The sequence below is a fragment of the Gopherus flavomarginatus genome, chromosome 8, assembly GCF_025201925.1.
Source record: "Gopherus flavomarginatus isolate rGopFla2 chromosome 8, rGopFla2.mat.asm, whole genome shotgun sequence".
Taxonomy (NCBI): domain Eukaryota; kingdom Metazoa; phylum Chordata; order Testudines; family Testudinidae; genus Gopherus; species Gopherus flavomarginatus.
Genome location: NC_066624.1, coordinates 66,233,934 through 66,258,040, shown reverse-complemented (window position 1 = coordinate 66,258,040; position 24,107 = coordinate 66,233,934). Strand labels below are relative to the sequence as shown.

Below are 24,107 nucleotides of genomic sequence, written 5' to 3'. Positions count from 1 at the left end.
GGAGGGCTACTGGCAGCCCCACTGTGTGCTGTGTCTGTGCATCAGCTCCAATCAGCAGCGTTCAGGACAGTATCAATACAGGGGGATCAAACCACTAAGGCTCTCCACACACACACTGCCTGTCTGCCTCAGCTGACATCTGGGAACTTTCTCCTGCAGAACCGCTAGGCTCTGAGTAAACTGAGACGATGAACTGATGTTGAAATATGCGTAAAGGTCACTAGAAGCAGAAGTTGGGTGAAAGTCCAAACAGATCCCAGAGAAGAATGTCTGCTAGAAACAACTGGAAAACCAGTTCGAGAGCTGTTGGCTGGAAGTGACACAGGATCTGTGGCTGGAAAGATCCAATGGCCCAGCTAGTCATCTAGTCCATCCCCTGTTGTGGCAGGTACATTTTACTCTTCAGGAAATACATAATCATTTTTTTATTTCAGCCCTGGGCTTTCCTTTAAAAAGCATTTGTTAACTGCTCCCATCACACCACTTGGCTCCGCAGCCAAATCTGGCCTAACTCCTATTTCCAGTTCAAACCTGGGCGATATATCTTATTTAGATTTCTTTAGTGTAAGTAAACAAATAAAATCACGTTATACCCTTTCCTTGCTCTATTTCTCCCTTTTAGCTACCTCTACACAGCAAAGAAATCAGCTGCCAGATATTACCAATGTCTTACATAAAAGACTTATCAGTATCTTTATATCTGAATTGTATTCCTTTATTTATGCAACAGATCACCATGATGGCCCTAGTCTGCTGCAGGGCACTGTGATCCTACCTGCACTGTGTTTCTAATCATCAACTCTTCCTCATCTAATTCACATAAGCATTCTTTGTTCTTGTTGCCTCTCCCCAAACGTATCATCTTACAATTCCTAGCATTTAAAAACACCTTCCCTTCTGCCCATTTCCCTGATTTATGGGCGCTATCTTTTCCTTGGGCTAAAACCAAATCAAGCCACTCTCCTCCCAAAATGGAACCAAGATCTGTTGTGCTAGTTATCTTAGGACTTGTCTATATGAACATTTAGTTTTCAGTGAGCTTGGATGTAAATCTACACCAGACTAGCCTGCCATGGACTAACTATCCTTGTGGACCCTGCTGCAGTGCATTAACAGTTTTAGTTCACTCTGATCTAATTCCGTTTCAAAGATGTCTAGATCAAAGCGAATTAGTAAACTGTTAATGCATTGCAGCAGGGTCCACACAGACAGTCTGTGGCAAGCTAGTGTGGGGGTAGTTTCACATCCCAGCTTGCTGTAAATTAAAATGTTGGTATAGACAAAGCCCTTAATCTTCAGGTACTTCTCTTGACTGCCTGATCTCTCCCGATCCTGTGGCTTCTCTTCACACCAGGTATCCCTCCTTCCACTCTCTTTCTTGCTTCTTTTACTCCTTGCTTTTTCTCCCTTCCTCCCAGTGTTCTGTCCCCTCTTTCCTCACAAGCTCTTCCTCAACTTCTCCTCCTACTCCAGTCACTCCTGCCCTGTGTTTTTTGCAATCTCCTCCCTGCTTGCCATCTCCTTCATTAGCTCCCATGCTTCCTCCTATCAAAGAGTGTTGTTCATGCAGCTCTCACACAGATGATCCACTCTTTAGTGCCTCTAACTGTACCACTCTTTGTAAGACAAGAGGACAGAGTAGGGTGCTGAGCTCTGGCCAGCTTGGAAACCAGATGTAGTGTCAAGAAACAGGTCACCCTGCCTAAATCCAGGAAGATGGCAACTTTTTTATTATTAAGGGTAGGTGACATGGTCAGTAGATTTAGGAGCAGAGGCAATACTAACTGGGAGTTGGGCCCATCTCCTGAAACTAAGTCAACTGCTAGTCTGAACTTGAAGTGCAGTATTTACCCATTAAGCAGCACAACTGCTTGGATGCTGGAGCTGCTTTTCTCAGAGAAGGGCCAGTCTTTGTCAGGTCAGAAACTAAATTTTCCATTACAGTGAAGACAAATGGAACTTATGAAATGCCAGGACAACTGCCTTTGTTAGAAAACACTAGATGTTTGATATCTCGGATCTAAACCAACAGCTTTTAGTAAACCTCTTTGCTTTGAAAAACCAGGGAAAAGTTCTCAAGTGCACTTTTAAAATGGATCCAAAAACTCTGCATTTGGGAGGGGAAGCGAGCTGAGAAGATGCAGAAGGGAAATCAGAGAGCACTCACAAACAGAGCTGGAGAAAATTGTAGGGCTCTGAGGAATCCAAAGCAAAGACTGCAGTGATGTGGCAGACCAAACAGTATAACAACTACCCAACCTTTTGATTAGCAGAGTAGTTTTTATAGCTCAGGGTGGACCACAGTCAAACCCACGTATGAATCTCAATAGATAGAACAGGCAGAAAGCCACAGAGGCCAGATATTTTCCTACAGACTACCTGAGCAGCCATGATACATGAGCCAGAGAGACAGAGCACCATTTGCTGTTTCCTGAGAACCAAGCTAATTCTCCTGTTCCCTGAGCCCCTAGGAAAGGCAGGGGAGTAGCATGGCCTGGTGCCACTGTCCTGGAAGTGATTCCTCCTTCACAGCTGTGCTCAGATGCAGGAAGTTGTATAAGCAACATGATGATTCCCTCTACCTCCCCACAATACATCCATTGCCCCTGGCAGAAATGAGAGATGTTCCCAAATTATAACAACTAATACAGTAACAATGTTGGCACTTCTACAACGCTTGCATTACCCGAGCACTGTACACATTGTAAATAATCCTCACTAGAGTTTTTACCTATAAAATTATTCTGATTTATAGATTGGGAAGCTGAGGCAGGCATTGGAGCTTTCCCACAGCCACAGGGAGAATACGTGGGATTAGAACTCAAGGCTTCCTGATTCCCTGTCCTGTATAGAAATCACTGGACCCTGGAGAGCAGTATGGGTACTCACTCTCAGCCTCAGCAAGGCCATCTTTGAGCCCTTGAATATCAGACTGGAAAGATGCCTTCTATAAGCAAATGCTGGAATTTAACCAGATTCTAGGGTTTACCCCATAGCCACTTTGTCCAGATCCATCTGATCAAAGGGCTAAAACTTGGGATAAGGCTAATACCTATTGCCAGGATCCTCTGGCAAAGGCATACACAGAACTAGCCCCAGTTCTGCAACTTTACCGTAACTATCTCTTATCTTCCTCTACTCCCACTATACACATCAGTATGCAGCTTGTTGTGAACTCTGTAGGATCTCTTCTACTTCCTCCTCTCCCTAGGGGTTTATAGCTACAATTTGTAATTTGGCCATGACACATGTATAGATTCACACATTCTAAGGCCAGAAAGGACCACCATGTTCATTTAATCTGATCTCCTGCAAAGCACTCGCCACAGAACTTCACTCATAATTCCTGCCGCAGAGGGAATTATGCTGTCCTGCTATATAAATGAACAGTATTAGAGAGGCCCAATAAACATGTGTTTAACAAGTGTATCTTTAAAGATATAGATTTAACAGCATACTCAGTCATCCAAAATATTTCATGTATGAAGGGGGATGATTTACAATCGCTGTGGGGAACATATATTTATATTTCTTGACTTTTCTGCACAAAAATCTAGCCATAAGGTTTCACTCATCATACACCTGCATTGAACAGGAACATTCAGTTGTGTGTACCATAATGCAGAAACAACTGCAACCCTCAGCAGGTAATAATGGAATCTCTCTGCCACAAACCAAACCACGTACCATGGTCCAGCATCTTCTTATGGCTTGGTTAGGACAGCAGCTGCCCTTTCAACAATGGCTGAACAGCACTGTTAGACTTCCCCGAGGGAGGGGGCCATGAATGGAGCTGAGAGCTTTTCAAACCAGGCAGAATCCTCAGATTTAGAAAGTGAGGAGAAGGGGGAGAAATGGAGGGAGGGTGGAAGTGGTCTGATAAATCCTACCGTGAAGCTGTTGTTGATATTCTTAGTGCTAGATTCTGCCACACTGGCATCTGTCAGATCAACCTCATCAAAAATTATCGACTGAGGGGAAAAAAACAAAACAAAAAAAGGAACAGTGAATCAGGTGTGTAAGAAACATCTCCAATGGGGTTCCTATATAAATGTCAGCCCCATACTCTCCAGTAGGGATCTGTGTTGAAAGGGACTGGGACTGACAGTATGAAATGGGACATACAAACAGTTCCATGAATGCACCAGTGCCCACATTTGCCCCAGCCTCCCTTCTCAGTCAACTCTCAGGGATCACTTTCAGTGCATAGTTACATTTTCTTGTTGTTGTTGCTGTAAATGTAGTACTTATGAAAGGAGTAAAATTAACAGCCCTAAAGAGTAAACACAGTCAGCCAAGATACTGACAAGGTGAGTGACAAGGTGGGTGAGGTAACATCTTTTATTGGACCAACTTCTGCCGCAGACAGAGACAAGCTTTCGAGCTTACACAGAGCTCTAGGTCGCTGATATGGCAAATTCTAGGTTCCCCAGGTCTTCCCTTCATCCACATTTTCTCCCTCCTACTTCAGTTCCTATTGGGTTTGAGCTCAGTCCCAACTATAGAGGATGGAGAGGTAGGTCTGACACACAGCATCACTGCTGGAGTCCCATAAATTCATTGTGTTTTAAATACAAAGGAGCATGGTATTTCAAGCTGCGCAGCTGAGTAAATGAAGGCTTCTGTTGTGATAAAGCCTACTGACAGACACCTCAAGGGCCGCTGCTCTCTCCTGGATCGAGGGCTCACTGCTCACATACACCTTCATCCTCCCAGCCGCCCTTTCCTCTGGCTCAGATGCACACTCAGCACCTCACCTTTGCATTTTTTGCATAGTAGAGCGTTCGTCCTCGCAGTTTGAAATATCGCCTCTTCCAGCGCTGGAATGAGCTGGTCTGTTTCATCAGCATCCCCTCTTTTATGACAGCCTAGAAGCCAAGAAAATATAGGGTGAAATTTTATTTACATACAACCCTCTCCAATACACACAAGAGGACTACTCAGATTTATATCAGTATTCTTAGCACCCTCTGCTGGAAACACTTCACAAATTCATTCAACTGAGCAGGTGATTTTATCAATGTTTTGGACTGTAACAGAAAATGTAGAACATCCTGGGGTGGCATTCAAGCCCTGACACTATGATGTTATGATTTCACAGGGGCACAGATCCTAGATCTGTTCAGGTGACCTTCTCCAGGTGTAACTGTGATGCAGAAAGTATAACAGTCATCATACTCACTGGGGTCACACTCCAGCCATATCCAATCAGAACCCTGTGATCTTAGAGTGACTATGAACACACACACCTGGTTACACCAGGTCTGTCCATTCCTGCTATGTGAGGCCATCAACATTTAACTAGCACAGGAGATAATCTGCAGGCATACAGGGGTGAAGAGAGAAGCAACAGCAAGGCAGGAAAAGCCTACAGCTTCAGCATTTGGCATTTTTCAGATACTCTTGGCACTGCCTCAGTGCTCTCTGGCTGGCTGCCATTTCCCAGGGCTGAAGTGCCAAAACTCTTTACGCACACTGCTCTGGGTTTTTTTCATTGCTCCATAGCTAGAATGACACACGAGCATAGACACACCCCATATACTCATTCACATACTATGCATATGAAGGCTACACAGCTATATTTACACATTCATTTCATCTTACATCAACAAATATATCTGTTACTCCAGCAAAGGGCAGATGCTGGATACCAAGAGCTACATTAAAATAACCTCCAGTTTCTACCTTTAAAATAGAAAAAAGCAGAAAATTTAGCGCAAAGATTTCAACATTATCTTACTGGCTGTGTATATATGCTGCCAGTGCTTCAGAACTGCAAGAGCTATTGTGCAGGGTGTCAATGCCCCAGGACACGTTCCTCTCCTCCAAGGGAAACATAGCCCCCAGTAACCCAAATCTGTCAGTGACAGTCCTATCACATAACACCCAATTAAGAGACAAAGAACAAATGCTTTGGTAACCCTGTATGACAAGTTGTTCTCTAACTGCAGACTAGGAAAATGACACACATTTAACATACTAGGGATCTTAGTGAAACACAGGCTCTAAGACAGTCAAGTCAACTGATGAGTATCAATTAAGACACAAGCCTTACCCTCACTGCATAGTTGCTGACAAGCTACTACACCGATGTGAAATCCATCGGAGAATTGGTGGGAAAATACTCTTGAATTGTTCCAAGGATTTAATGTTTTTTTACCAATCCTTACAAGGGCACTAAACTTGCTTTTTAACGTGCTTAATCTGCTGTGTAAAGCTGTAACGTGGGGCCTTGCTTTCTTAAACAAATGCAGATTTTAATACTTTCTGCAAACTGGCCTTTGCCAAACTCAAAGCCAAAGTTTCCTCAGAAAGCCCTTCGAAAGAGAGTGCTGAGTACAAGAAACATCAGTATGACTCACTACACGGCTCCATAGCATTGGGTCAAGCTAACCTCAAACTAGACAGTGATAATGGGGTGGGTGGCAGCACACTGCTCTTAATACTCTCAATGAAAACCCTGTGGGACAAGAGTGGGCTCCTCCATATGTCCGGCCCAGATATTGTGCTCCTCAATAGCGCAATTCTACCACCAGAAGGAGGGGAGAAGAGTGGTTTCTTGCCAACGAGCTCATCAATACCTTCCCATCGTCTCTATTTGAGGTTGAAGAGGTGTATCTACCGTTAAGACCATCTAAATCCCCACCCCAGCCTGTAACGCTGAAGTGCTTCCATGTTGAGCTGGTGAATTTACAGGCAAGCACAACTGTGCTCTGCCACAGGCCCATACTCCACTCTCTACAAACCAGGAGATGCTAGCTTGTAGGCCAAGTACTTTCACAAGGCTGAGGCCTGGCTAATAGCGCTCTCTCCCCTCAACAGCCCTACCCTAACAGACTTAGCTATTGGTTGAGATACTGATTCACTGACTGTGCCTGACCTCATTCAGCCAGCAAGACCAAAATCTGTGTTTTCTTGAGCACTATAAAAGTAATCAAAAATTGTAAAAAATTGCAAAGCCCTAACTGATGATGAAGGCCCTCCTCTTCCCTCAGCTCCACACTCCCTAAAAAAGGAATGCCGAAAGGCATTCTGGAAATCCATTTTCCACATGTCAAAATGGCAATATATGCCAGAAGAATACACAATATTAGAAAGATCAGGACTATTCAAAATCTCAAGGTAGTCTGAATGCTGCTGCTCCTCTGCAGAGAAGCTCAGAAACAAGACCAGAGGGCTGGCCTAGAGGTGATGCTATGCAGCGCTGTGCAGGAAATGTGTGTTCAGTTAGTGACCCTAGTCTGACCCCCCATTGCAAGAGGGGCTGGACATCCCTGGGAGAGGGAGTAGCTAGAATCACTCCCATCCTTAGATGCTTAGGAGGAAGGGTGGTGCTAGCCTGGGACTTTTGAGACCTGGATTTAATCTCCCGCCCCATCACAGCTCCCTGTGTGACCTTCGATAAGTAACTTAGTCTCACTGTTCCCAACCTGTAAAAAGAGAATAATAGCATTGCCCTGCCTCACAGGGTCGTTGTGAGGATAAAAACATTAAATATGGGAAGATGCTCAGATATTGGGAGCCAAATAAATACTTAAGATGGACAGATAAGGGGGCAGCATCTGACAGACTTTGCCGAATGTCCTCTGCAGTCCTTCTTGGTCAGAAGTGGGAGGTGGGCGGGGGGGCACACAAGGTGGTGAGAAGGTGATGCAAGCGTGGACAGATGGTGGGAGGTGAGAGATTCTTGGGATTCTGACAGAAACAAGGAATAATCTTTTCCATTCCTTCAGAGGGAAGGTGGGCGAACAGATACCAAACAATGCCAGGCTCTGGGTTTGGTGTCTGGGAGAGAATGAGACAAATCATCTAAAGGATCCCTGGAAGCAAATCCCACAGATTCCAGTGTCAGCACTCAAGCAGGAGCCCTGCTTATAGGGTGCCAATAGATACCAGAACACACCAAGTGTGTTATTTCAAGGTCTTCTTCCAGTGCTCCTTGTTCCAAGACACACTTGCTTTTGGAGCAGCCAGAATCTGACCCTTCCAGGCTCAGCCCGCAGCTTCCTGGCTGGCTTGAACTCTTCCCTAGCCCGCAAAGTACAAGTTAGTTTGTAACAAAAAGGCATCGCTGCTTTTTCTCACAATCCCCATTTTGTTCCACTCACTCCTTCTACCTTCTGAACTGCTGCTCACATCCCGCTCCCAATCTGATCAGGATGCTCCCTCACCTCCACAGGCGTCACTCACCTCTGCAAGAGCCATGCACTCCTCCATCTCTTCCTTTAAATCAAGCTCTTTTTAAAAAAAGAAAAAATACTCTACAGAGTGGTCACCTCGCCCCTCCCTTAAGAAGCAGTTTATGTCACTCTCTAGTTTATAACTACAGAAAACCTCAGAGCTACATAACTCAGACATGAAAGGCCAGGAGAACCCCACACGGTACTTGCTCTCTCTCTCACACACGGCTCGGGGGAGAATGAGCCTCTGGTTTAGCGCTGCCCATCTCTGCATGAGAGCTGCTGTTCTATTTATAGGCAAACAGACAGCTCAGTAAAAAGTTTGGTGGGTTTGGGCGGAAAGGGCTGGCGATAAGATCAAGATGACTTTATAAAACTTTTCAGACTGCTGCTTTTTTTGTACTGTTTTCATTTTACAGGCCCTCTCCACTGAGAGTGGAATACCAAGGAGTAAAGTTTGCTTGAGAGAGGGCCACACCCTGTAAGCAAGATGACATTTAATGAAGATAAACTAACACCTGGTCTATGCTACAGAGTTAGGACGATGTAAGGCAGCTTACGTTGACCTAATTGTGTCAGTGTCCACACTACAGTCTTCCTTCCGCCGACTTAAGTGCCCTGCTACACAGACATAATAACTCCACCTCCACGAGAAGCGTAGGATTTATGTCGGTGTAGTTAGGGAAACTCAGTGTCCGTGCAAACGCTGCGTTACATACCAGTACATTGGCTGTTCACTCTCATTCTTGTCAATTTAATAACTCAGTGCTGGAGCTGTGAAACTGACAAGAAAGGCCAGTAAATTCTCTGTTGTGAACCCCGCATCCACCTCACAGTTCGGGCTGTTACCCCACGACGGGTGGGAGGCTCCAGCTAGAGCCCAGCTTTCCCCCACAACCCGCTCCTTCGGCTCTGATCCAGGCTCCCGGTTCCAAGCCTGGCTGTCACCCAGGCTCTAGGTGGGGAGCCAGCTGTGTTCCTGATATGGAGCTCCGTGTGCAGCTGAGAGGCCCGGCAGCAGTACGCAGGATCCCAGCAGGAGTGGAGCTGAGAGCCTGGGCTGGGCTCCCAGTGAGGAGCTCTGCGAGGAGCTGAGAGTCCAGGATCTCAGCCCCTCAAACTGCTCCTCTTAAGTCAGTGGAAGCACTCCTGGTGAGGATATGCACCACTGACAGGAGGGTAGTGTGGACATGGAAAACCACAGTAATTACTGCAGTGGCTGTAAGCTGACCTACTGTACATTGACTTAAGTTTGTAGAGTAGACGTGCCGTAAGAAACTGGGGCAATTATTTCTTTCCCCCACCACAAACACATCAGAACCTTTTAAAAAGCTTGTTAACTAAGGATCTACAACAGCGGTTCCCAACCCGCGGCCCTTGGGCCACTTGCAGCCCAACCAGCACAGAGCTGCTGCCTATGTGACATCCTCAGGGCCATAGAGTTAGTACTGGATGCGACCCACTTAACACATTGTGGGCCACGTATGCGGCCCACAATAGTAAATAGGTTGAGAACCACTGAATTAGGCAAGTATCTAGATGAGTTGATGTACCCCCTGGAAGACCTCTGCGTATGCATACCCCTGGCTGAGAACTACTGATCTACACTGACCAGACAACTGGCTATGTAGCCAACTGTTGCTTACGAGTAAGGTGGGTGGGGGGGGAGAAAAAAGAATGTAGCCTATTGGTCAGTGCTGTACATTGTGGGGAATCCTTCTAAGCCACTGTCGTGATCAGCTGATGCTCTGAAGCAAAATGCAATTTTATTACTTATATCCTCTGAGGAATAACTACATTGGTCATAAGATTATTTGGGCTCTATTTTCAGTCCAGCTACAATATCTGGCTCTCTGACATCTTATGGCAGGATTCCACAGGCTGCCTATAAAGTGTGAAAGGCAGAGTATTATTCCCTCATATTTAATTTACACTGATTTGCTGTTAGTTTTATCAAGTAAGCCCTGGTTATTTAGTTATGGGTAATGTAAGAATGTTCCAGCAACAGACTCACAGTTTTAAATAATGACATGCAAAGCAGATATCCTCACATACAATGTTGAAGGATGTGATTAGACAGCTAGAAGACCCTACAACCCAAATAATTACTCCCAACACCTGGACTTTTCTGCATATTCCATGTGTCTGTCTTTAGAATGTAAGAGCTTCAGCTTCAGAGCTGCCTTTATTTTAATGTAATGTACAACTTTAACCATGGTGCTGGTGCTAAACAAGTAAATAAATAAAAATAATAATAATTAAAAGATGAGTGAGAACTGAAATCCCTTGAGCAAGGGTTCTTTGATCTCTTGGCAACACTACGGAATTTTATTAAAAAGTTCCCACCAGTTCAGCTGTACCAATAGGGATGGTATTTTTTCATAAAATTCCTAGTGTAGACATGTCTATAAAGGTGCGACTTCACTTGCTTTAATTGATTTTTTAGGACGCTTGACATCTTTACAGCTGAAAACAACAGTCACGATTCAGCCAATCATTAAGATAATGAATATGCACTGCATGGATGTGATGCAGTAGGGACTGTCTGTGTGGGGGATGGGAGAGCCGGGGATGTCCACTCAAAGCCATGCAGGCAGAGCACTACTTTGCCGGCCCCTGTCCCCCCGTCCCAAAGCTCTTTCCCTTGTGCCCCAATGTCAGTTCCAAAACCCCTTCCCCAGCATCCAGGTTCTTACCACCACCAGCTGCCCCCAACACCTGTATGTTCACCAACCAGCCCTGAGAACTACGACCCTTACCCTCTGCACTCAACCCCCATGACCATGCAGTATAGCCATCCTGAAGTGCAGCAGTCATTGCACAGCACTCAAGACAGGACATATTCAAACCTGTGACTGTACAGTTCACCACCACATCCCCCTGCCCTTTTAGGTTCCCGAAATGTTGTGTGTCTGTCAATAAAGTTATTTTCTTTTCAATAAATGAATTCTTGGCTTTGAAAACAGTCTTTATTATTGCAGAAAGTCAAAGATATCTTAGAACAGGAAAGAAACAGGCACTGTAAATCAGCTTAGGAAAAACAGATTTCTCCTAACATTGTAACCACTGCACTCCACTCCCGTGCAAGGCACCAAACATTACCGTTGGTTTTCAGCCTCAGATTCTTCCCTCAAGGCATCCCTAATCCTTGTAGCCCTGTGCTGGGCCTCTCTAGTAGCCCTGCTCCCTGGCTGTGCAAATTCAGCCTCCAGGCGTTGAACCTCGGAGGTCCGTTCCTGACTGAATGTTTCACCCTTCCCTTCACAAATATTATGGAGGGTACAGCACGCAGATATAACCGCAGGGATGCTGCTTTCCCCCAAGTCTAGTTTCTCATACAGAGATCGCCAGCGCCCTTTTAAACGGCCAAAAGCACACTCCACAGTCATTCGGCACCAGCTCAGCGTGTAGTTGAACCGGTCCTTGCTCCTGTCAAGCTTCCCTGCATACGGTTTCATGATCCAAGGCATTAACGGGTAAGCGGGGTCTCCAAGGATCACAGTGGGCATTTCGACGTCCCCTACTGTGATCTTCCGGTCTGGGAAAAAAGTCCCGGCCTGCATCTTCCTGAACAGGCCACTGTTCCGAAAGATGTGTGCATCATGCACCTTTCCAGGTCAGCCTGTGTTAATGTCAGTGAAACGCCCATGGTGATCCACAAGCGCCTGGAGAACCATGGAGAAATACCCCTTCCGATTAATGTACTCGGATGCTAGGTGGGGTGGTGCCATCGGATGCTAGGTGGGGTGGTGCCATCGGATGCTAGGTGGGGTGGTGCCAGAATAAGAATATGCGTCCCTTCTGTCGCCCCTCCACAGTTAGGGAAACCCATTTGTGCAAAGCCATCCACAATGTCCTGCAAGTTCCTCAGAGTCACGGTTTTTCTTAGCAGGATGCGATTAATGGCCCTGCAAACTTGCATCAACACGATTCCAACGGTCGACTTTCCCACTTCAAACTGGTTCCCGACCGATCGGTAGCTGTCTGGAGTTGCCAGCTTTCAGATTGCAATAGCCACTCGCTTCTCCACTGTCAGGGCAGCTCTCAATCTCGTGTCCTTGCGCCGCAGGGTGGGAGCGAGCTCAGCACACAGTCCCGTGAAAGTGGCTTTTCTCATCCGAAAGTTCTGCAGCCACTGCTTGTCATCCCAGACTTCCATGACGATGTGATCCCACCACTCAGTGCTTGTTTCCTGAGCCCAAAAGCGGCGTTCCACGGTGCTGAGCATGTCCGTGAATGCCACAAGCAATTTAGTGTCATACGTGTCAGGCAACTCAATATCATTGTCAGACTCCTCACTGTCACTTTGGAGCTGAACGAACAGCTCAACTGCTAAACGTGATGTGCTGGCGACACTCGTCAGCAAAGTGCTCAGCAGTTCGGGCTCCATTTCCCACAGAAATGCCGCTGCACAGAAACCGTTGGGAGAGTCAAATGGCGCCAAACGTGGACGGAAAAACAGTGACTGCTGGGATGTGAAGCGATGCATCACAGGGCATTGGGACAGGAAGCGGAATGACCCGCACCCTTCCGACCCCTTCCCACAACCCACGGCGCCAAAATGGGAGGAGGTGCTCTGTGGGATAGCTGCCCATAGTGCACCACTCCCAACAGTGCTGCAAATGTAGCCACACTGCAGCGCTGGTAGCTGTCAGTGTGGCCACACTCCAGCGCTTTCCCTACACAGCTGTACCAAGACAGCTGTAACTCCCAGTGCTGCAGACCTCCAAGTGTAGCCAAGGCCTTACTGAAACATCTTTCAGGGTGAGATTTTATCTGTACTCAGTTGTATTACTGTATTAGGCTTAGATTTGCGTGTTTTGTTTTATTTTGCTTGGTAATTCACTTTGTTCTGTCTGTTACTACTTGAAACCACTTAAATCCTACTTTCTGTATTTAAGAAAATCACTTTTTACTTATTAATTAACCCAGAGTATGTATTAATATCCGGAGGGGGGGCAGCAAACAGCTGTGCATATCTCTCTATCAGTGTTATAGAGGGCAAACACTTTATGAGTTTACCCTGCATGAGCTTTATACAGGGTAAAACTGATTTATCTGGGGTTTGGACCCCATTGGGAGTTAGACATCTGAGTGTTAAAGACAGGAAAACCTCTGTAAGGTGCTTTCAGTTAAGCCTACAGCTGTTAGGGGATGTAGTTCAGACCCTGGGTCTGGGTTTGCAGCAGGCTAGTGGGTCTGGCTCAAACCAAGCAGGGCACTGAAGTCCTAAGCTGCCAGGGCAGGAAAGCAGAGGCAATAGTAGTCTTGGCAAATCAGCTGGCAGCCCCAAGGGGGTTTCTATGATCCAACCCATCACATCATCATCCTCTGGCAAGGAGTTCCACAGGTTGACACTGAGTTCAGTGAAGAAAAGAGAAAATCAACTGATAATCAAGAGTAAATCAACAGATGTGTTCCTGCAATATCAAAGCAAACTGCATACTTACCAGAGGTTCCTTCCCCTGCATCATGTTCATCTCTGCTGGACTGCAGGGACTGGCTCGACTGCTCTGAAGTCTAAAACATGTCCTGACTTGCTGCGCCACTGGATCTCCCCAATCGCCTATCTCCCATACTCCTCCTCCTCACTGTTCACTCCAAGGGCCTGTGTCTTTGACTCCTCTGAAATATCCACAGGGCTTTTTTTGGGAGGGGTGGAGGGGAGGGACTCTCTGCTGAGGATGGCATACTGCTTTTTGTAAAAGCAGCATGTCTGTGGCTTCGCACCACGTCTGTGGCTCCGCACCACAGTGACTGTTAACCTCCCTTGTCTTCTGGTACGTATGCCACAGCTCCTTGGCTTTTATGCAGCACTGCTGCAGGTCCCTCTTGTTCTTCCTCTCATTCCCCAAGCAATCTGCTCATAGATATCTACGTTTTTATGGCTAGATTGGAGCTGTGCCTGCCTCTTCTCCACAGTCCAGGAGATCCACCTCCTCCTGTGTATTTGAGGTGGGAGCAAGTCTGCCGGAAATGGAATTTCAAAACTTTGCAGGGCTTTAGAGGGGAGGGGCCCTTGGCAGTGGAGTTCAAAACGGTGACCACAGCAGGACATTGTGGGACACCTCCTGGAGGCCACTAAAGTCAATGTAAGTAACGCTGTGTCTACACTGACACTATGTCAACCTAACTATGTCGACCTAAGTGCTACACCTCTCACAGAGGTGGAGTTATTAAGCTGATGTAGTGGGCGAGTTTACATTGGCGGGAGTGACATTTTAGTGTAGATGCTTACAAAATTTGGTCACCATAAGCTGCCTTACATTGATCTAACTCTGTAGTGTAGACCAGGCCTTAGACTAACCACAGAGATTCATAAAAAGATCAACAGACACAGAAAGTCAAAAGGCCAGGAGCAGTTAAACTAATCCAAATGCAACATCCTTCCACTTGCCAATGGTCACACCCTTGAAACCAACTCTAGAAAGCCCTGGGGGAAGCCCAAACTACTCAGAAAACAATACCAACAAAACAATGAAAGACAGGATATGCAGAGAGATATCATTGAAGAGCCATGATTTAGCATCACTGAGGAAAGCACAATTTGTATATTTGAGGCTAACTGATTACTACTGTTTGGAAAATCAACTTGAAATTTGCCCTGCTAATGCAAGTAAATTAGCTCGTGAAAGGTGAAGAATGCAATTTGGAATTCTTCCACTGTTATGAAAGTGATAATATATTTACGTGAATTCATTATAACAAAAGGAATCCAGAGAGAGAAAAGAGGATAAGAGATGAGCCACAGGAATCCAAAGCCAGACTGTATACTAGGGTAGCGGGTCAGTTGGTCCAGCAACAAAAGCCAAGCCTTTCACTGTGGGTAGTGGGTGATGAAGTGGGTATTCACCCACAAAGGCTTATGCTCCAATATGTCTGTTAGTCTATAAGGTGCCACTGCACTCTTTGTTGCTTTTTCCAGATCAAGACTAACACGGCTACCCCTCTGATACTTGACTGTGGGAGGCGTTTTCTCCAGGCCTTTATTCTTACCTTAGTGTGAATAGCAGTTATTTAAAACAAAAGTATGTTATAGGATTTTATACTAACTGAAAAACCCATCTCAGGCTGCTGATGGACGCGGCGGCCAGTAAGTCCCTCGGCCCACGCCGCTTCCTGCAGCTCCCATTGGCCCAGAGCAGCAATCTGTGGCCAGTGGGAGCTGCGAGCGGTCAGACCTGCGGACGGGGCAGGTAAACTCACCGACCCGGCCCACCATGGGCTTTCCCTACACAAGCGGCGACCCCTGTTTGAGAAACCCTGGAATTGATTAACAGTCAGGAAATATGGGAAATGTTGCATCTGTACAGGAAAGGAAACCTTACATGCCAACACATCAGTCACTCAGCTCCCTCATAAGACAAGCCCAGTCAGAGAGCTTCCAGCAAAGCCCTTAAAATAGATGAATACTTTGGTCAGCCTCTCACAACACAGAGAATGAAAAGCACATCACCACAGCCTGACAAAGAATAAGTTAGTAGCTGAACAACTCCTGGCAGCACTATTGCTTAAGCCCTTTTATGCCTTCCACAGGCTTCAAGCATCTTTTCAAAACACATTTATCAGAGGATAGATGTACATAAAGTTCAGATCAACCCAGCAGGTACAGCAAAGCTGAAAGATAAGAGCTCAAATCCATGTAGAGACATGTCTAAAGAAGGACAGCAGCTTAAATGTTATCTGAACACTAGTGTATAGAAGAGAGATTTAAAAGGGTCCTAATCCTTTAATGTGAGCTATGTAGACTTAGATCAAACATGAGATACATTGTTTCTTCGACCATCCTACACTATACATATAACACGCTAATATATTCCTTATGTTATCAGGCTGCAAGAACTCTATTACCTCTACAACACTTCAGCACAGCAACAAAATGCATTCTCTCTCATGAAAACTTCAGCTCTGGAACATGACTATCAAAGCATCTAAGAACCTCCAGCACTAACACACACTTGCACTGCCTCTATTATACTGCAATTACCTTAGTTCTCCTACAGCACCAAATCTGGAAAGCTAAAACATGATTGCATTACTAGGGCTCAAAAAAATGCACTCATCAGAGGTGAGTCAAATTATTACTCAAGAACACTTTTTTCCACCAGGCCTGCCTGTTACTCCTCTCATTCTGCCTGCTTTTAGAATGAGTAGTGCATTGATCCAGGAACATTCCATGCTCCCTCTGATACAGGAATAATGAACACACAAGCGGAAAGCACATCCAGGAACAGAGCAGGGTTCTTAACCTCAAAGTCACAACCATCCAGCCTTTCCCCTTCTGCTAAATGAGAGAGGAGTGGGCAGGGCTGTCTTGGCCAAGTGGGAAGGAAGGGTCAGTGGGCTAGTCCTGGTATGGTGATGGGAAAAAGTTGAAAACTACTAGAATAGAGGAAAGACAAAAGAGTCATAACCCAAGGAGGGAGAGAGACTGGAGTTCTGATTCCCCTCTGCAGCCTTCTTCAGTAGCTGATAGATTATGGGCCAAATCCTGCACATTTTACTCCACATAGTAGTCCTATTGACTGCAAAGGGACTACATCTAGGAGTAAGGTGTAATTCAGCCATGTAATTAGTACTGAAAGGATCTTTTAAATTTTTGATCTCTGTTATTTTGTAACAACTGATTTTATCAAATGCTATTCAGTATTTATGTATCAGACAACTTGTGCTTTTAAGTCCATTTTTTCTCATTTACTTTCAAGTTGCCTTTAAAATTTTTTTTTTTAAGTTTCCACTGTTTGTAATGCCCTTTCAGAATGCTCAAAACACTTTTGATCATCTCAAAACACCTTGATCTCTGCAACAGCAGCTTCAAGGGATATCGACATAGCTCTGGGAACAGTGATTTATTAACTCGCAGCCACAGTACCAGCAGAAGAACAGAACACTGGTTTAGCCAGGGACCTCAAAATATTGATCACTGACATTTTTTAAAATAAGACCTGTAGATCTCAAAAAAGCAGAATGCAGATGGACCTTCCTCATGAGATAGCAATTTTAAAAGCAATAGACTCTTCCCAGCCACCCAAACTCCATTCCTGCACAGTCTTTCTAAAAAACAGCAAGTGAACAATATGAGAGAAAGGTAGCCTGTGATCAGGGCACTACATTTAGACTTGAGAGACTGGAGTTCAATTCCTAGCTCTGCCACATTCATCTGACATGATGTTGGGCAAGTCCCTTATGCCTCAGTTTCCCATCTGTAAAATAGGAATAATAATTCCCTGCCCCACAAGGCTGTTCTGAGGATAAATGTATAAAGACTGTATGCTCAGATACTACCATGAGAGACAGATAAGAGAGCTGTTGGCTTTTTAAGCCAACTGGTTTCAGATGCAGTTCATTACGTTTCGCCAGTGAAACTGCAGGGAGACAAAACTGATTCCATCTGAAACCAATGGGTTAATTAATTATGATAATTAGTCTTTAGGGCATACAAACAAGCTGAAGTCCTCAAAGGATTCTTCTGCAAAAGCTTCTGGGTAAACTCTTATATTGAAACAAGAACCAGCAACCTTTCAGGGAGAAAAAGGGTAACTAATAATTTAATATGAAAAGCTAGTTAAAATATTTTAAATAAATAAAGTTGAAACTAAAAAGATCTTTACAAAGCAAGGACCAAAAGGAGTATGTTTTGCTTAAATTTCATTTCATTCTGAAACTTCTGTAGCTGCTACTATACTATGTAGTGTATATGGAGCGTAAAATTCCAGAGAAACAGGGACTACAAAAATCCATTATCACACTTCTATTTTCTTTTAGATACCTGGTGTAGAACCTTCTGTTTTAGAAATAATCAAGTTGGATTTGTAACTAGAGAAAGAAAATTAACCCTGCTCTGTGAAATGACTTGTTACTAACTTTTCTAAACTGATGGTCTAGGTTAGGCTTTTAAGATTTTGCTTTATAATCTGGTATTCTCCCAGGACAAAATGTTAATAGCTGTTAATTGTAGGTTTTGGTAAAAAGGAACCTGTGCAACTGGCTGAGGTAGCTTTTTTTAAAAAACTAGATTTTTATTATTAGCTATAGGCAGGTGTAAAAAGTGTTTCGTACACTGTCTCTAGTTGTATTTGAAGGACTATTTATTCCAAAATGTACTTTTTGGCAATGTAATCTACATAAATCTTTGTCCTCAACCTATACAGAAGTTTAATGTTGGCTCTCTAGTTCCTGGAACCTAAAATATGGTTAGAAAGAATGAGAAAAGCTGCAAGTGTGTGTGTGGGTCTTTGTTTTTTGTTTTAAAGGAAGTAACAGTTGTTGCTCTCACACAGCATTCAAAGATCTCCAGCAGTGAGACAAGTTCTCATTGCTTGTGCCAATGACAATGGATTAGTGATATGCTTCCCCAAAGTCATCAGTACAGGTGAAGCTTAAAGGACATGAGCAAACTAATGGGTGGAGGGTATGAATAATAGCTAATGTATGCTTGATTTAAAGGGCATAGATATTGTCACACGAATTAAACAGGTACTAAGGGCTCTGTTCTCCTTCCTCAGTGCTGAGTGATGCATTGACCTGACTTGTGCTGTTATCCATGTATGTTACTGGCCCCCCATTCTTAGAAATTTGTGCTCAGGCTGTCTGGTTTAGGTTGCAAAGACTGAGAAAAGCTGGTGAACTAGTTTTACTGTAGTACTAATCTCACTCTAAATCCTTCATAACAAACATGTGTTGTTTTATATTTATGGTTTCTAGTTCCTACTCCAGGTTCTGAAATGAATGCCTCTATAACATTTTCTTCTAGTCCTATTGGTAGATGGCCACAAAGACAAATGTACTGAGAGGTACTCTACACACTGCAGTGGAGAAAAACAGAACAGTGAGTGAGCTAAACAACAAACACTTCAAACGCACAATCCCCCAGAATGTTAGATATTTCTTTTATACTGAACTTTGCTGAAATGTGTTATTTCTTACCATAATAATGCATATGATACCTGTAGTAAACTGGTAAACTGCTTAATTTCCCCGTCTTATCTCAACTGAACAAAGCTTGAAAAACTTGCTTGTCAGAAGTCAATAAGAAACTTCTTCTGCCCATTGGTCCATCATGCACTGAAGCAGAGATGTTTGAGGTATCAATGTCTTATCAGTTTTCTCCAGCTGCTTTGAAAACTCATACGAAGGTGAAGAGAAGGCAGTCTCTCTCCAACACCCCGCTCCTCTGTTCTTTGGAGAATGCCTTAGAAGCAGCAGAAGACAAGGTTTGTGCTGCCTCTATACTATTAAGCCCCGTGCATTAGCGGTATGTCTACATTGCCCATGTTACAGCGCTGCTGCAGTAGCACTGTGACCTGGGCAGTGTAGACACAAAACAACCCACCCCAACAAGCAGTGGGAGCTTTATCGCCAGGCGTGCAGCTCCCAGCAATAAAGTGCTGTCTATACAGGCGCTTTTCAGTGCTAAAACTTTTGTCACTCAGGGGTGTGTTTTTTCACACCTCTGAACAACAAAAGTTTTGGAGCAGAAAGTGGTAGTATAGGGACAGCCTAGGATTATTTTATTTCTTATTGGCATTACTAAAGGTTTCGGTGAACCAGTGTTAGGAATGACTAGTGTAGACAAGGCTCCTGCTTCTAGATCTATTTTTATTTCCAGCAGCTGCAAGAGGGAAAGACAGCACTGATTCTCTCACCAATTTACTACATTTGAAAACAGGTCACCAGCCTTCCATAAGGCCTGTGCACAGAAGGCATTGAAGTACACCCCGCTGGCTGACACCCTGAGAACCCAGGGCTAAGAGGTCCAGATACGCCCTGACTGTGGGAGCCCTGGGCTCATGGGACCCCCACAGTCAGCCGGTACTGAGAGTGTGCGGAGTCAGTCAACACTACGCCCAGCTCATGAGACAGCTCATGGTGTCCGACACCATCAGGTGGTCCAGAGACATCTATACGGAACACATCACGGGACACCGTCAATACCAGGTTGAGTAATCAAGATCGCAAATCAGGGAAATAACCCACTTCCTTCCCTGACGAACCAAGGGACGCATTCCACCCATGTACTTATTCGCTACACTGATACTGACTTGGAGTCTTTATACATTCCATGGGCGGCGTACCCAAGCCCACTTATCCACTGAGGCTTTTAAAACTCCCGCACTCCAACCTGGGTCTATGCTGGTTATGTGATATGTATGTATCTTGTGATACTTGTAAGCAATACCTGTAATCCCTCATAACTCAAGCCTGACCCCAGATGTACAGTACCTTCCCTCTTAACTTGTGTATATTTAATTTTAAACATTAACTTGAATAAAAATTTTAAATCTGTGCTTATACCCTTTGGAGTGGCTTTCTCTCACGGCCTCTAGCTAGTATGTGTCTATTTCAAGCCTGGCATTTGAGACTAAAAATCACCAGCAACACCCCATTAAATTAACCAACAACACTTGCTGTGGCTGTGGGTGTATATTTCAGTCAAGAGCACTGAATCATCAGGCAGGTTTGGAAATAGTTGTAATGAAAGTTTACACACCTATAAGTCAGAAGTCCTTTTTAACCTCAAGAAAGGGGAAAAAGATCTTGCAGATGGCAGCAGTACTGGAAACATAACATAACTCTGAAATATTTGAGATTTACTGTAATGAACAAGTAAATTCAGAGGAACTGACTGGCAGGCTTAGTTGTAAAAGCTTCACATTTGCAATGTTATGGTGAAGAGGCCCCCTACCGGCCATAGCCCAGTAAATTCCTTAGATGATTTAGCTGTACAATCAACTGTAGGAACAGCCTTGAGGCAACTGCAGCTAAAGGTGTGGTTAGCAGAGATATACATCCTCAGGGTGCATTGGAATCGTTCATCTGTCGTTTTGAACTCCTGAACCATATGGTTCATCTGTCGTTTTGAACTCCTGAACCATATGGTAGTCTGCCCTATGTTATTCAATAACTGAAAATGCCCAGTGGAAAATTAAGTCTCTCTCTGTAAAAAGAAATAGCTCCTTATCTTCAGGCTGCTTGACTTTTTCATAAATCTAACCACAACTGTGGCTCCTCACACATCAGTCTTGTCTGGCTTTTCTCTGCCTTCCTTGGGACAGCCTGACATAGCATGTAGAAGAGAAGTGGATGAAGTAGAAATGATGAAATAAAATGAGGGAAAGCAGCAGAATTAAGCAATCCTTAATGCTGTAATATTCAGGGTTGCTTGGAGAACTTGACATTGTTTAGCAGCTAAAGGTCTTCTGCAGATTAAAATAAGGGAGGCTTAATGGCTATAGACAATTTCTGTTTATAATCCTTGTTCTTAACATGTTTATTTTCACGCAGTGCAAGTACTGGTTTAGGCTTTTTCCAGCCACATTGACGTAGGAAATGATGTAAAATATGGCTAGTGATTAAGCAGGGATGTCGGGAAGAGTTGTTTTATTTGAACTGCCGCAAATCTAAGGCATCTATAACCTTGGTATTCCTAGTGTCCTGCAGTTAGGGAGAGGAAGGTTCCCATTCCAGTATTGCAAAAAGATTTGTCCTTGTTTTTATTACTTGCCACAATGCACAGATACTAAAGTCATATCCACTAGTGTGACTGCTGCATCCTTCCTCCCTGTCCACAGGGAATTCTGGCTGCAGGCACTATTAAGAGAATGCAGGGCTCATCCGGCTTTCTGTGGGAAGAATTTCTAACATCCAACTCTTCAGGTGCAGAAGAGGATCCAGAAAGTCCTTGATATTTAAAACAGACTGACAGCTGAAATCTAACTACCTGTTTGCAGAGCATGGCTGGGATCTGCTCAGAATGCTCAGGGTTTTGCTTTTTGGTAGATTTCCTCCTGTATTGTCACAGCTAAAGAACCCTCTCCCCCACACTGGGAAGAGCACCGTTGGTCTCAATAGTTTTAAATCAAGAAGTGACACAGGGTCTCCAGCACCAGACTCCAGCATATGTGCTGAAATGATTAAATAGCCCTCAAAATGACTCTCTTTCACTGGAAGAGGAGAAGCTCAGAACTGGGACCAGTGTAATGATCTTGAGCAGAATGATGAGAACTCCCACATGTGAGAAGAGGGCAACAATGTCAGGGGCAGAGTCATCACCAGAACTGGGTGTACATAAAGACTATTTATGAGATGGCTCTGACAAGATACATCTGCTCTCCAACCCCCATGAAAAAAAAACCCTGCACCACAAATAAGCCTCCAGCATCCCAGTCAGTACTGTGCTGACCCCCTGGAGATAACAGCAGGGGTGAAAGTATGTTTGACCTGTTATTTCTAGGAAGTAAAACAATATGTAAAACCCCAAGGAACACAGAGGACTTCACAAAGCTATAGGGAGAAGCCAAAGAGCTGCAACACACAAATTAGCACTCCTCTAGGACTGTTCTTATCCCTGACCCAAGGGGGCCCCCATGTCTTCTACCTTGGGGTGGCACCATAGCAGGGGTGCAATGAGAGTTCCTCTAAAGCAGACAAAATGCTGCCACTGAGACTAATGACAGCCTAGCACCCTCACAACCATCACCAGAAGATGAGGGAATGCAGCCTGACTACGGACAGGATGGGGGCGGCAGCCTGATCAAGGAAATATAACGAGGAGGAGGACTGAAGGAAGGAGAAGCACAGTCTAAGGGGGCAGCGGGGGCTGGAGTGGAGGGATGGGGGGGACACAGTCTGACCAGGAGCAGATGGGGGTTGGAGGGGTACAGTCTGACCGGAAGGGGGACAGTCTGACGGGGCATATGAGAAATGAGGGGCACAGTCTGGCTAGGGAACACGGATGTGGAGGTGACAGGGTCTGTCTGGGGAGTGCAGGGCATAGTCTGACAAGGGTAATGAGAGTGGTGGTGGGGAACAGTCTGATGGGGGCACAGTCTGACATGGGGCTGTAGGAGTCAGGCACAGTCTGATGGGATGAGGGTTACAATCTAATGGGGGGCACAGTCTGACTGGCAGGTATGGGGGTGAGGAGCACAGTCTGACTGGGGGCATGGGAGTGGGGGGCACAGTCTGACATGCCGTTGTCGAAGTTGGGGCCCAGTCTGACTGGTAGATATGGGGGGGCCTAGTCTGACCCAGGGGGATGGGGGCCACGGGGCCCAGTCTGACGGGGGGGGTGGCAGCCTGGCTCGCGGAGCCGGGGCAGTGCCGAGGGCAGGCTCCGGGCGCTGGGCTCTCGGACCAGAGCCGGCCCAGCACGGCGGCAGCCCGAGGCCCGACCCGCGGGCCCCCCGCCCCCCGGCCGCGCCGCACGCACCTTCTGGCGGATCTGGCCGGACGTGGAGACCTTGCGGATGAGCTTGTGCGGGGAGCCCGGCTCCTGCTCCGGCTCGCTGTCCGACGACTCCTCCGCCGCGGCGGCGGCGGCAGCAGCGACCCCGGCCTGGGGCCGCGAGGCGCCCGCCGCCGCCATGCTGCAGGCTGAGGAGCGGGCCGCCCAGCGCCCCCTAGCGGCCGGCGAGAGCGTCTCTGTGACGCGCCCCCTGGCGTGCAGAGGCGGAGCCGCAAGGTCCAGCCGGGAGACCCCCCCCCCCGCAGCATCCCGGGCTGCGAGAAGGGCGCAGGCCCAGAGCGTGTGCTCACCTCGGGTAAGGTTCTGCGGTGGCCCTGGTCCTTCTCCTGAGGGCTCAACGCCCCCGCCCCCGCCCCCTACTGTGTGTGTGGGGGGGCATCAGCACTGACCCCTTGCCCCACACATTGGCTTAGGGGAGTCTGGCCGCCCCCAGGAGCTCTCACCCGCAGCCCCTCTGTCCAGCCTCCCCACTGGCCCCCAGCTCTCTCCATTCAGCCCCCCCTTGCCCACCTCAGTTCAGTTCCCCCATTCGCCACCAGCTCCCTCTGTTCAGCCCTCCCCTCACTGCTCTGACCTTCATCTCTACTGCTGAGACAGGCACACCACTACCCACGTCACGGACCATCCTCAATGACTTCCCCAACACCAGCCCGGACAGTACTGATGCACAGTGGCATTCA

General features: G+C 46.0%; 1 protein-coding gene across 4 annotated transcripts in view; it reads right to left on the bottom strand.

Annotated features, from left to right (window-relative positions):
• Positions 1-23,540, bottom strand: part of DGKD (diacylglycerol kinase delta) — an 84,279-nt gene extending 60,739 nt beyond the window's left edge. For 2 of the 4 annotated variants that reach the window (XM_050965256.1, XM_050965259.1), the window contains exons 1-4: positions 23,392-23,460; positions 8,900-8,962; positions 4,758-4,868; positions 3,891-3,971 (exon numbers count right to left, since the gene is read on the bottom strand). In XM_050965256.1, the coding sequence (XP_050821213.1) occupies positions 3,891-3,971; positions 4,758-4,850 (174 nt within the window). In that variant the 5' untranslated portion in view covers positions 4,851-4,868; positions 8,900-8,962; positions 23,392-23,460. Of the gene's footprint in view, positions 1-3,890; positions 3,972-4,757; positions 4,869-8,899; positions 8,963-23,391 lie in introns of all 4 variants that reach the window. The other 2 variants (XM_050965255.1, XM_050965257.1) reach the window with 2 other exon arrangements.
• Positions 23,541-24,107: the final 567 nt, after the last annotated feature.